General features: G+C 47.1%; 1 protein-coding gene across 1 annotated transcript; it reads right to left on the reverse strand.

The window, feature by feature from the left end:
- Nucleotides 1-5,566: 5,566 nt before the first annotated feature.
- On the reverse strand, nt 5,567-6,367 carry LOC136587365 (uncharacterized). The gene has a single exon (XM_066585934.1). The coding sequence runs from the start codon at nt 6,347-6,349 to the stop codon at nt 5,567-5,569; it is 783 nt and encodes a 260-aa protein (XP_066442031.1). The 5' UTR covers nt 6,350-6,367.
- Nucleotides 6,368-12,411: the final 6,044 nt, after the last annotated feature.

Here is a 12,411-nt window from a genome sequence, read left to right on the forward strand (position 1 = left end):
GGGCCATTATTTTTCTTCATGTTGGGCCCCCCAAATGCAAGTTTCCAAGGTGCATGGAGCACTAGAAATTAGTGTTTTGCCATAAATGAAAATGTTATTGCCAGGATAATCTTCAGATTGATGGGGTCCAACCTCTGGGACAATGGGGCTCTAGTGTATAGGGGATTATTAGGGAATAACTTTCAGGTTTGTGGGGAACCAACCACTGTGACCCCTATCCTGTGGATGGAGGATAACTTTCAATAACTGCACACTTATAGGGAAGAACAAGTTCAGCATGTGAAGGGCCTTTTACACAAGACTTGCATCATCTGAACATTCATCCCCGAGTTTTGCCCCATGTAAACTCATTCAGCGATTGACAGTCTTATTTGGCAGTCATCGCATGTCTTATATGGACATAATTTGCCAGCAGCACATACCCTCATGTACCATTACATACTAAATGAGAAACCACTGGGGACCACTGACATGGAGGACTTGGGGGTTTTAGTGAATTGTAAGCTTAACTGGAGCGACCAGTGTCAGGCAGCTGCTGCCAAGGCAAATGTGAACATTGGGTGCATTTAGAGGTATAGGGCCACATGACGAGACCATTAGCCTTCCGCTGTACAAGTTACTGAGGAGACCACACATAGAAAATGTTTAAAATTGAGCTTGACTGGGTACAAAGATGGACAAAATAACGTGTGTTCCAAACCGTGTGAAAATTGGGATTTATAAAGAAAAATGGCTAAAAGGCGAGGCGACCTTATGTATAAATATCAGGACAATACAAGGATCTTTCACATCTTTTTATACCGAGTACTGTGACTAACAAGGAGGCACCCTCTACATCTAGAGGAAAGAGTTTTTACACAACATAGAAGTGGGTTCTTTACTGTAAGAGCAGTGAGACTATGGAACTCCCTGCCTGACGCCGTGGTGATGGCAAACTCGATAAGAGTTAAAGAGGGGCTTGGTGGAAGCCTTTGAGTCTAACAGTATTAGGCCTTAGTCAGACGGGCGTTTTTTCGCGCGATTTGCGGATCGCATGCCGGATTCGCATCCGCAAATCGCGTGACCGGTGCGCGCAAGTCGCCCGCAAATCGCCTGAAAATCTGCTCCTAGCCGCGTTTCATTAGAAACGGGCCGGAGCTGTCCAGCGCATTGCATTCAATTGGTGTGAAGGGGGTGTGAGTCAGACCTGCCCCCTGATTGGCTCAGCGCTGAGAGGCAGCAGTCACTCACCCATTCATGAATTCATGAATGGGTGTGTGAGTGTTTTCAGCCTCTGATTGGTCAGGGCTGTGACCAATCAGAGGCAGATCATTCAGCAGGCGGGGATTTTAAAGCCCCGCCGGCTGAATAGTGCCAAGAAGCAGTTCAGGAGAACTGACAGCGGCCACGGCTGGACTCCGGCTGCAGCGGAAAGGTGAGTATACAAATTTTTTTTATTTTAACACATTTTAGGATGAATTGCAGGGAAGGGCTTATATATTTAACCCCTTCCTGACAATTCACCCCGCGCACGCCGGCAGCCCATTGCTTTCAATGGAGCGGCTGTATTGCCGCTCCATTGAATTCAATGGGCAAACATCGTTCTTTTCTGCCACAACTGTTACAGCTGTGGCAGAGAAGAATGATTTGTCTTCTATATGTTCTCAATGGGGTCGGCGCTGCTGCCGCCGGCCCCATTGAGCGCATATAGAGAAGAGAACAGGAATCGCAGATCGCAGATAGGTGCGATCTGCGATTTTTTTGTTCTATAATTTATCGGACGAGCGCATAAAAAGCGCTCATGTGTCCGATACCATTGCAAAGCAATGGTTTTATAAAATCGCCGGACGCATGCGCAAATCGCGGCTAAAAACGCCCGTCTGACTAAGGCCTTACAGGTTATAGTCACTGATTACTCCAGCATGGTTGTTGATCCAGGGATTTCTCTGCTCTTATTGTCAGATTGAGTCAGGAAGGAATTTTGTTTTTCCCCTAAATGAGGAAAATTGGCTTCTGCATCATAGGGCCCTTTCTCTGGATCAACAGGTGAGGAATACTGGGCTAAATTGGATAGACATATGTAGTCTTTTCAGCCTTACATACTTTGTATTGAACAATTTTATGAAAGCCTCCCAATTGATTTAACTCTTTAGTGACCAGGCCAAATTTTGGGACTCTGACACGCATCACTTTAACATGGATTACCACCATAAAGATTTTGCATATCCAAGTGATACTGACATTGTGCTTCATTTATGCTGTAAACAGACCAATAAAATTTGTGTACATTTATGAAAAACACCAAAATTGGGAAAATTTACACATTAACTGCAATATCATGTGCAAATAGAGAAATTTTTGATCAGATATATTTCCATCTCTTTACTTTATTCTGGACACATTGGAAAAACTTCAGTTTGTTTAACCATTTAAGAGACGTGTAAATTTAACATTGAGGAACATTGTTTTCCTACACCAAGCCAAGATTGCAAAGGCTCAGAATGATAGATACCCCCACAAATGCTATTTTTAAAAAATTATACCCCTGAATATATTGAGGGATGTCATGAGTATTTTAACCCCACAACACTTTCAGGAATTAATGCACTTTAGAAGGAAAAGTAAAACTTCATATTTCTGCAAATATGTCATTTCAAAGAGTTTTTTCCCCCCTATAGTGCACATGAAAATGGCTATAAATGCTGTTTGTTCCGTGTTCAGAAACATACCCATTGTGGCCCTAATCTTCTGCCTGGTTACACAACGGGGCCCAAACCGAACAGTCTTAAAGGGGTTGTCCCGAGGCAGCAAGTGGGTCTATACACTTCTGTATGGCCATAATAATGCACTTTGTAATATACATTGTGCATTAATTATGAGCCATACAGAAGTTATAAAAAGTTTTATACTTACCTGCTCCGTTGCTGGCGTCCTCGTTCCCATGGAGCCCGACTAATTTTCGGCCTCCGATGGCCAAATTAGCCGCGCTTGCGCAGTCCGGGTCTTCTATGGAGCCGCTCGTGCCAGAGAGCGGCTCCGTGTAGCTCCGCCCCGTCACGTGCCGATTCCAGCCAATCAGGAGGCTGGAATCGGCAGTGGACCGCACAGAAGAGCTGCGGTCCACGAAGACAGAGGATCCCGGCGGCCATCTTCAGCGGTAAGTATTGAAGTCACCGGAGCGCGGGGATTAAGGTAAGCGCTCCGGTAAGCTTCCTTTACTTCCCTGCATCGGGGTTGTCTCGCGCCGAACGGGGGGGGGGGGGGGGGGGGTTGAAAAAAAAAAAAAGCCCCGTTTCGGCGCGGGACAACCCCTTTAACTTTAACATGATCACCCATATCCATTGGATAATTGCGATCATGTGACTGGAAACTGCTCACCGCAGACCTTGGTCAGTGTTCCAGGCTTTCTGCTACCTTTAATAGCCAGGAAATTTTAAGTTTCCCAGGCCCTCTCCAGCTTCTGCTCTTGCATCCGCCATTTTGGTTGAGTGGTGCCTGCGCCAAAGGTGGGGAAACGTCCACGGATAAGGATCGCGTCAGGGAACATCACCCCCCTTCTCGTTTCAGTTCCATGATGGGAGGTGAAACTTTAGTTTGTTTAATTTTGCATGACCATGAACCGCGTACTGCAGCCCCTGTGAGATCTCCAGGCTCTTGGCTACATTTAGTAGCCAGGAACAGGGAAATTTTAAGTTACCCTGGCAATCTGTGGCTTTTGCACATGCATCTGCCATTTTGTCGACTGGCACATGCACAGAACCCAGGGTAAGGGCCAGATAAATCTAGGGGCCTTAGGTACCTAGTTTCATCTCCCCTCACGGGTATGATCCATGAGGGGAGATGAAACAAACTTTCCAATGGAGAACAGCAATCATGTGACTGCTCTCTGCTACTCATACTAGACAGGAGCAGGGAGTTGTTAAATTTCCTGGGCCTCTGCGCACAACGTAATGATATCTGGCACGCAGATGCCGGTGTCGGGTCCTGCAGGAAAAGAATACATGGCCTTGCATTTATTATCCATCATTCACATGCAGTGTGGCTTTAAAACTCCAGAGGGAGCCCAGGGTGGCAGTACCAATGGGGTTCACTGTTTGAAGTGCAGGACAACCTACTAAACTATTGGCATCATTAAAGGGGTTGTCCCGCGCCGAAACGGGTTTTTCTTCTTCAATAGCCCCCCCCCCGTTCGGCGTGAGACAAACCCGATGCAGGGGTTTAAAAAAAAAACAAAAAAACGGATAGTGCTTACCTGAATCCCCGCGCTCCGGTGACTTCTTACTTACCTTGCGAAGATGGCCGCCGGGATCCTCACCCTCGGTGGACCGCAGGTCTTCTGTGCGGTCCATTGCCTCCTGATTGGCTGGAATCGGCACACGTGACGGGGCGGAGCTACGAGGAGCCGCTCTCCAGCACGAGCGGCCCCATTCAGAAGAAAGACGACCGGACTGCGCAAGCGCGTCTAATCGGGCGATTAGACGCTGAAGATTAGATGGCACCATAGAGACGAGGACGCTAGCAACGGAACAGGTAAGTGAATAACTTCTGTATGGCTCATAATTAATGCACAATGTACATTACAAAGTGCATTAATATGGCCATACAGAAGTGTATACCCCCACTTGCTTTCTCGGGATAACCCCTTTAAGAGGTTGCTAGTCTGTATGGTGCACTACATGTATCAGAATGGTCTGGCACCCTGTATCCACTCTGTGTGGGATTATACACCAAGCAGCCACCCCCCCTCTATACCAAGAGGCAGTGTGAGTGGCTGTCTCATCATGTCCAACACAGATGCAATTAGCTCCTTCATTTGATAGTCTGCTACCTGCATGGTGAGAGGATGCAGCTATATGCACTCCTTAGTAAGTATATGGTAGTTTTCTGTGAGTGCTGGGAAACATGGCTCATGTGTACGACTCCATTCTATAGAATTAGGTGCATATTCATGCTTCTCACCCATGTGAAGTCAGCCTTACTATGGCTACAAGACCCATTCCCACCCTAATAAACCAGGGCCAATGCTTTCCCCCCCTCCCCCCCCCCCCCTTTATTTGTTGCTTTAGCTGCACTTAAGTGCTCATTTTGTCAGCCCCTTTCAGTGAGGAACACACCCACATCATGATTGAACAGGCCATACAGCCTAAATAATAGAGAACACCTGTGAGGGAACCCATTGAAGACAATTGATTCTACTTCTGTGGTTTGCATATGCAAAAAAGCCACTAATGAGTAAAAATACCACAAAACCATAGTGCAGACATTTTTAAGACCCACCTCTGTGCAATAATAATCATCCTCCATGTGCTACAGGACTAGGATTTTTCAACGTGACCAAGCAGAAGCTTCTATTTAAAAAACAGTAACAGTCCTTATTTTTATGTTATAGTTTATTTATTTAGAACACTGGAATTAAATAAGACAAGTCACAACATCAGGCAGTTCAGTTGGCATTTTCAGTTCTTGTAATATAAAAGCTTTGACAATATATTAGTTTCAGTGGCAGAATTAAAGAGTTCAACAGAAGCCACCAAATGTAATGGAACACAATAAAAATCCTGCATTAAGCCAAGTGATCTCCTGAAGTTTAGGGAGCCTGCGCCCCCATTACCTCAAGCTGCCACTCTCCTTGTTTATCAGGAGACACTGCAGAAATATGAAGAGAGCAGAGTGAAGGGGCAAGACCAGTAATTGGGATCTCTGATGCACTCAATTGACGCTGGTAGCGGAAAGGTTGAAGGAAAGAGCGTCCCACGTCTTTAAGCTTGACACCTACCCATGGAGCAAGTGAAGCAGAAGTAGATGGTAGAATAGGTACCAGTGGTTCAGATTCACTAGAGCCATTTGGAAACCTCAAATCAGAGATTGAGACATCCAAGAACGGAGTGTTCTCTTCCAGGGCAGAGTTTATTCCAGAGATCTCCCACATCGGTGGGGCAGGTTTGTGTTGTGCATTGACAACCACTTCTGAATCTTGCAGCTTTGAGATGGTAACATCTAATAAAGGGTCAGAGTTCTCCAAACCCTCTTTTTTACACGGTGTAGATGCTTTATCTCCATAGAAGACCCCTACAATTGAGTTATTAAATTGGCTAACGGGTTCAGAAATTATCGATTGTTCAAAGATGGGACCATCAGGATTAAGTGGGGATCTACAAACAGTTAGTCCAACGTCTTCCACTCCCAGCCACAGCTTCCCTCCACTTGCCAGTGGTGGGGTCTGCAATGATTCGATAAAGAATGGGGATCCTCCAGACTTGATTCTCTGGTCCAGCTGCTCAAGTGTTGGGTATGGCATGGAATTAGTCTGTGCTGCAGCAACAAATCCCATGTCCATAATCTCAGTCAATGTAAGATTGGTGGCAGACATGATGAAGCTTGCACTACTGCTATCCCTGGCGGACGACATCTATTTCAAGTTTACCACCACTACAAAACAGGAAAAGGCAACAAGATCAATGACAATAGCAAAAGAGGTACTACATACAGTATGGTAGGCATGTATGTGAACAAGTTTACAATTCTAAATTCTGGCAAAAATGCACTAACACACTGGCACACATGCAGTGCACAAGATTTAATAGCCATTTTTGACACTGGGGCATATTTACTAATACTGTCAAACTGTGTAAACTAAGGCAGACAGTCTTAAAATGCGACAGTTATCACAGCTACTCAGGCTGGATGATAAACTTGTCAAATTCTAAGACTGTCTAGTCTACATCTATACCACCTATTAGTTGGGGCAAAACATTGTGACAAAAGTTGTGCAATTTAGACCACCTTTTTGACAAGCCAGAAGAGGTGTTGTACTTCGAATACCAAGTCTGCCCCAGTGTGCCTTGTTTGACACACTTCAAAATTGCTGGGCATAGTTGTCAAGTCAAAGATGTGCTAGGTTAATGGCACATGCCAGTTTAGTGCTAGATACTGGTTACAGTAACATCCTAGAGTTGTACTTGTTTTCCTCATGCCAACTTCTAGCAAAATGCAGCCAAATCTATTACATCACATGCACCGCTGATAACTTTGGCACATTTGCAGACTGCCTTGTCCATGATTAACCCCTTGAGAACCACCAATATGACTTTACTGAGGAGCTTTAGGCTGGATTCAGACGAACATATATCGGCTGGGTTTTCATGCCCAGCCGATATACGGCATCCCTCTCTACAGGGGGAGGAGCCTGGAAGAGTCAGGAGCAGTGCTCTGAGCTCCCGACCCCTCTCCGCCTCCTCTCCGCCCCTCTGCACTATTTGCAATGAGGAGAGGCGGGACGGGGCAGGGCTAATTCTCAGAACTTAGCCCCACCCCCATCCCGCCTCCTTTCATTGCAAATAGTGCAGAGGAGCGGAGAGGGGGTGGAGAGGAGGCAGAGGGGGTGGGAGCTCCGTTCCTGCTCCTGGCTCTTCCATCCTCCCACCCCTGCAGATGAGGACACCGTATATCGGCTCGGTGTGAAAACTAAGCTGATATACAGTCATCCGAATCCACCCTTAGGCTGCCTGTCCACAGGCATTTTTGAATTGCGGTCCCCATGGTGATAATCCAGCCACGGGGAATGCAATGCACGGGCGTTGCGTCATCCTGCAGCAGATCGCCGCCGCCGGCAGACGGATCTCTGCTGTCAGCCTATCTGACAGCTAGTCTGACCGCAGAGAATCGTGGCAGTTTGCAGCATGCGAATCGCAATGCTTCTCCGCTCAGGGACCGGGGGGGGGGGGGGGGGGGGCTTTTCATAGAAACGCTATGGAAAGCTTCAAACAGCATGATTTGCCCGTGATTTACCGCCAGCGAATAATCACCCGTGGACAGGAGCCCTTAGACTTGCAACTTTATTTTTTGTGGTTCAATTTTAATAGCCAGGAGCAAAGAAACCTCCCTTCCTGATCATTTAACCCCTTCCATGACACAATACAAAAAAAAAAGTGATCTGTACCCCAAAATACTACAGGCCAACAAGAAAAAACACCTCGTTTTTTTTTGACAGCTGTAGTTATATCACTGGAGTCCAGAAGTGCTGATGTGAACTAGCCCTAAAGTTAGTTTTACTTCTCATACCTAAAGCCCTTTTCCCACACCTGTAAACTAAGTGTATTTACACATCAACTTTTATCACAGTTTATTGCTATAACAAAACCACATTTTGTATAATCTACCTTAAAAGTTACCAGAAGGGCAAAGACAACACTTGTGTAGATGATATTTTTTAAAAAAAGGGCTTAAAATCCAGTTTGTTACATATTTTTTAGTTTAGCAAGCCACCCAGCACTACATAGTACTGTATCATAACTGTTTACCAACTTACCTTCACTAATTACAAAACAGAATATCATATACAGATACTAACAACTTGCAGCTTACACACCCATCCACTTACCTTTGTGTCCTTTACTAAAAAGCCCTCAGTGATTTCTCCACCCTATTGCTTTATATGCAATCACTCACCTGGAGTCAGGTGTAATCAGTATCACAGCTGCCTCTTCCAGCACAGGTTTGTAGCTGCATTGCACTATAGGGAGATCAGGCAGGCGGCTGGATCTATTCTCGGACATGCAACGTGCGCTGCCTGTGCAGATGGAACAGCACACGTCCATGTGTCTGATGCAACTTGCGTCTGCGTTTATTAGGAACAGCTTACAATATGACCTTACTTGAATATAAGGCCTAACAAGAGTATCTGGTTTAAAATAAATAAGCTGCTATCTTTAACAGTCTTGTACAACGCTGATTCTTTCTGAAATTAATTAAACTACAAAGTAGCAGATTATAATGCGGGTGGTTCGGGTAGCCGGCTGGGGTCTTAGGCTCCTGGGGGTCTCTTGGTTGTCAAAACTGCCCATCATGTTAAACAGTCGCTGTGCTTTTTACAACATTTTGACATGTCAGAGTGATATAGGGGTCTGTAGAAGATGTCTAGTAGTCTGTCTTTGCTGGATTCACACGAACGTATATCGGCTCGGTTTTCACGCTGAGCCGATATACGTCGTCTCTCTCTGCAGGGGGGGAGGCTGGAAGAGCCAGGAGCAGTGCTCTGAGCTCCCGCCCCCTCTCTGCCTCCTCTCCGCCCCTCTGCACCATTTGCAATGGGGAGAGGCGGGATGGGGGTGGGGCTAATTCGGTGAACTTGGCCCCGCCCCATCCCGCCTCCTTTCATTGCAAATAGTGCAGAGGGGCGAAGAGGGGGTGGAGAGGAGGCAGAGAGGGGGCGGGAGCTCAGTTCCTGCTCCTGGCTCTTCCATCCTCCCCCCCCCTCCTGCAGATGAGGGCGACGTATATCGGCTCGGCGTGAAAACCGAGCCGATATACATTCGTGTGAATCCAGCCTTCTAATCTGCCTTTTTACTGAATCTCGTTTCGTGTGATTTTCTCGCCCGTGTGAAACCACCCTGAGGGTGGATTCACACAAACGTATATCGGCTCGGTTTTCACGCCGAGCCGATATACGGTGTCCTCATCTGCAGGGGGGGGGGGAGGATGAAAGAGCCAGGAGAAGAAACTGAGCTCCTGCCCCCTCTCTGTCTCCTCTCCGCCCCTCTGCACTATTTGCAATGAAAGGAGGCGGGATAGGGGCGGGGCTAAGTCCCAAGAATTAGCCCCGCCCCATCCCGCCTCTCCCCATTGCAAATAGTGCAGAGGGGCTGAGAGGAGGCAGAGAGGGGGCGGGAGCTCAGAGCACTGCTCCTGGCTCTTCCAGCCCCCCCCCCTGCAGAGAGAGACGACGTATATTTGCTCGGCATGAAAACCGAGCCGATATACGTTCGTGTGAATCCAGCCTAAAACTAATGATTTTCAATGCTTTCCTTCTCATCTGCGATGTTTTCACTCATGTAATTTTGCGAGAGCAAAAAATCACAGTATTCTCTATCTTTCTGCGATGTGCATTTTTTTATCTTCCATGTTTCCCTATGGAGCCTCCTTTTTTTCGAAATGCAATGCAGCAAACTTGTTTTGTGATTTTAACTTAGAAAGCCCTATTGACTTTCGTGATAAACAAAATTAGCGTTGCTGACGGCCAAAAATCATGTGAACAAAGGCAAAATCACAATTGTCCGTATGAAACTAGCCTCAGTGTTAGGGCTTATTTAGATGACCGTATATCGGCTCAGTTTTAACTCCGAGCCGATATACGGTGTCCTTGTCTGCAGGGGGGGGGGGGGGGTGGTGGAACAGCCAGGAGCAGGAACTGAGCTCCCACCCCTTGCCACTATTTGCAATGGGAGGGGCAGGGGTGGAGCTAAGCACCGGGACTTAGCTCCGCCCCGGTCTCGCACCCTCCTGTTGCAAATAGTGACAAGGGGCGGAGAGGGGGCGGAAGCTCAGTTCCTGCTCCTGGCTCTTCCATCCTCCCCCCCCCCCCCCCTTGCAGACAAGGCCACCGTATATCGGCTCGGAGTGAAAACCGAGCCGATATACGGTCGTCTGAAGTAGCCCTTATCTACAGCCCATTGCCTCCACTGTTATCTGGCCCCAGTGCCACCTAAACCAGGGTCTTTGCAGCTTCAGCTGAAGGTATGCTGCCACGTGCAGAGCAGCCTCAGTAGTAATAGTGACTCTTATATAGCGGCCCCGGTAGTAATAGTGACTCCCCACAGTGGCCTCAGTAGTAATAGTTACCCCTATACTGTTCCCAGTTGTAATAGTGATCCCTATATCGGCCTCAGTAGTCATCGTGTCCCCCACAGTGGCTCCAGTTGTAATAGTGTCCTCTATACTGGCCCCAGAAGTAATAGTGACCCCCACAGTGGCCCCAGTAGTAATAGTTTCCACTAAATTGGCCCCGGTAGTAATAATAACCCCCATAGTGGCCTCAGTGGTAATAGTGACCCCTCTACTGTCCCCAGTAGTGATAGTGACCCTCACAGTGACCTCAGTGGTAATAGTGACTACTACAGTGGCCCCAGTAATAATAGTTTCCACTATATTGGCCCTGGTAGTAATAGTAACCCCACAGTAGCCTCAGTAGTAATAGTAACCCCTATACTGACCCCAGTAATAATATTGACCCCCCACGGTGGTTCTAATAGTAATAGTGTCCCCTATATTGGCCCCGGTAGTAATAATAACCCCCACAGTGGCCTCAGTAGTAATAGTGAACCTTAAAGTGACCTCAGTAATAATACTATTTCTACTGGGGCTGATATAGGGAACACTATTTCCAATAGTGTCCCCTATATTGACTTTAGTAGTAATGGAACCACCCCCCCAGACCAACATGCTTACCTCTCTTTTGTCTTGAGAGCGCCGTTGCTCCTTTGCTCGGCGCTGCTGCAGGATGCACACACTGACCGCAGTGTGTGCACCCGGACGCCGCCTCCCTTCTCTCCTCCTGTAGAACCAACGTAGTGAGGTCAGGGGAAGAAGATCCCAGTGCAAACACTGATGTCAGTGTGTGCATCCTGCAGCAGCGGCAGTGAATGATTACCAGCCGGGGAGCTACTGCACCCTGCTGGTAATCACCTTCATGGTGACGACGTGTCCTAAAAGCGGGACAAATGGCCGTCCCGCTTGGGACCCTGGGGAAAGCGGGACACAGGGTCCCAAAGTGGGACTGTTCCGTCTAAATCGGGAAGTCTGGTCACCTTAGATATAGTATATTCAGTGTGATAATAATAGTAGCTTTGTTAGGAAACAATATGCAGTAAAGGATAAAGACAAGTAGGCATCCGATGACAAATAGGGAGTTAGCCGCCCGATTGCAATGCTAGATTAGTTGGTTGTTAGGGATGAAGTGTTAGTTAGTTCGACCTGCATCTACTCCCACCACCTACATCCCTGTCTGTCGAGTTGGAGGAAGCAAAACCTTGTCACCATCTCCTGCTCCACTGCTGGTCGTCTTCTGGAGGAATCCTGTACCTACAGTCGTCCACAGGTGCCCCTGCATGGGGATCATCTTCCATTTTGGTCTGGAGGTATTGTGCACGGGACTCTCTATTTATACCCCGGTGTATGTCTATATTTAATGCAGGACTCCTGACTCGTGTACTTGATGCTGTTATTTCCACTATATTACATGTATTTACTGCAGCCATGTATATGCCTATAAAGTTATTGTTATAACCTTATTTGGTATTTCTGTACTGATCTACTGATGTTGCGTAATCCGAATAGCAGTTCTTGTCATATCTGTTTATTAATAGTTAATTACCAGGAAAAGACCCTCCATTACATTTGGAGGCTTTATCCTTGGTGGAGGCACTGAAAAAATTTAGTTACATGGTCACTCGTCCATTTAGAAAAGATTTTAGGCCACTCTGTTCCATACAGGTTAGTTTCAAGGTCTGTTATGGGAGGGTCAGTGTCTATGCCCCTCAATTCATAGGCTTACCAGTAGGGGTCACCATGCCTCTGGGCCCCTGCGCTGAGGGGGCCCAGAGGCATGCAATTACCAGGGGCTCCGACGGAGGGTCTAGGTCCGTGGTGGCAAACTTA

This window comes from Eleutherodactylus coqui, chromosome 13 (assembly GCF_035609145.1).
Source record: "Eleutherodactylus coqui strain aEleCoq1 chromosome 13, aEleCoq1.hap1, whole genome shotgun sequence".
Classification (NCBI taxonomy): Eukaryota; Metazoa; Chordata; class Amphibia; order Anura; family Eleutherodactylidae; genus Eleutherodactylus; species Eleutherodactylus coqui.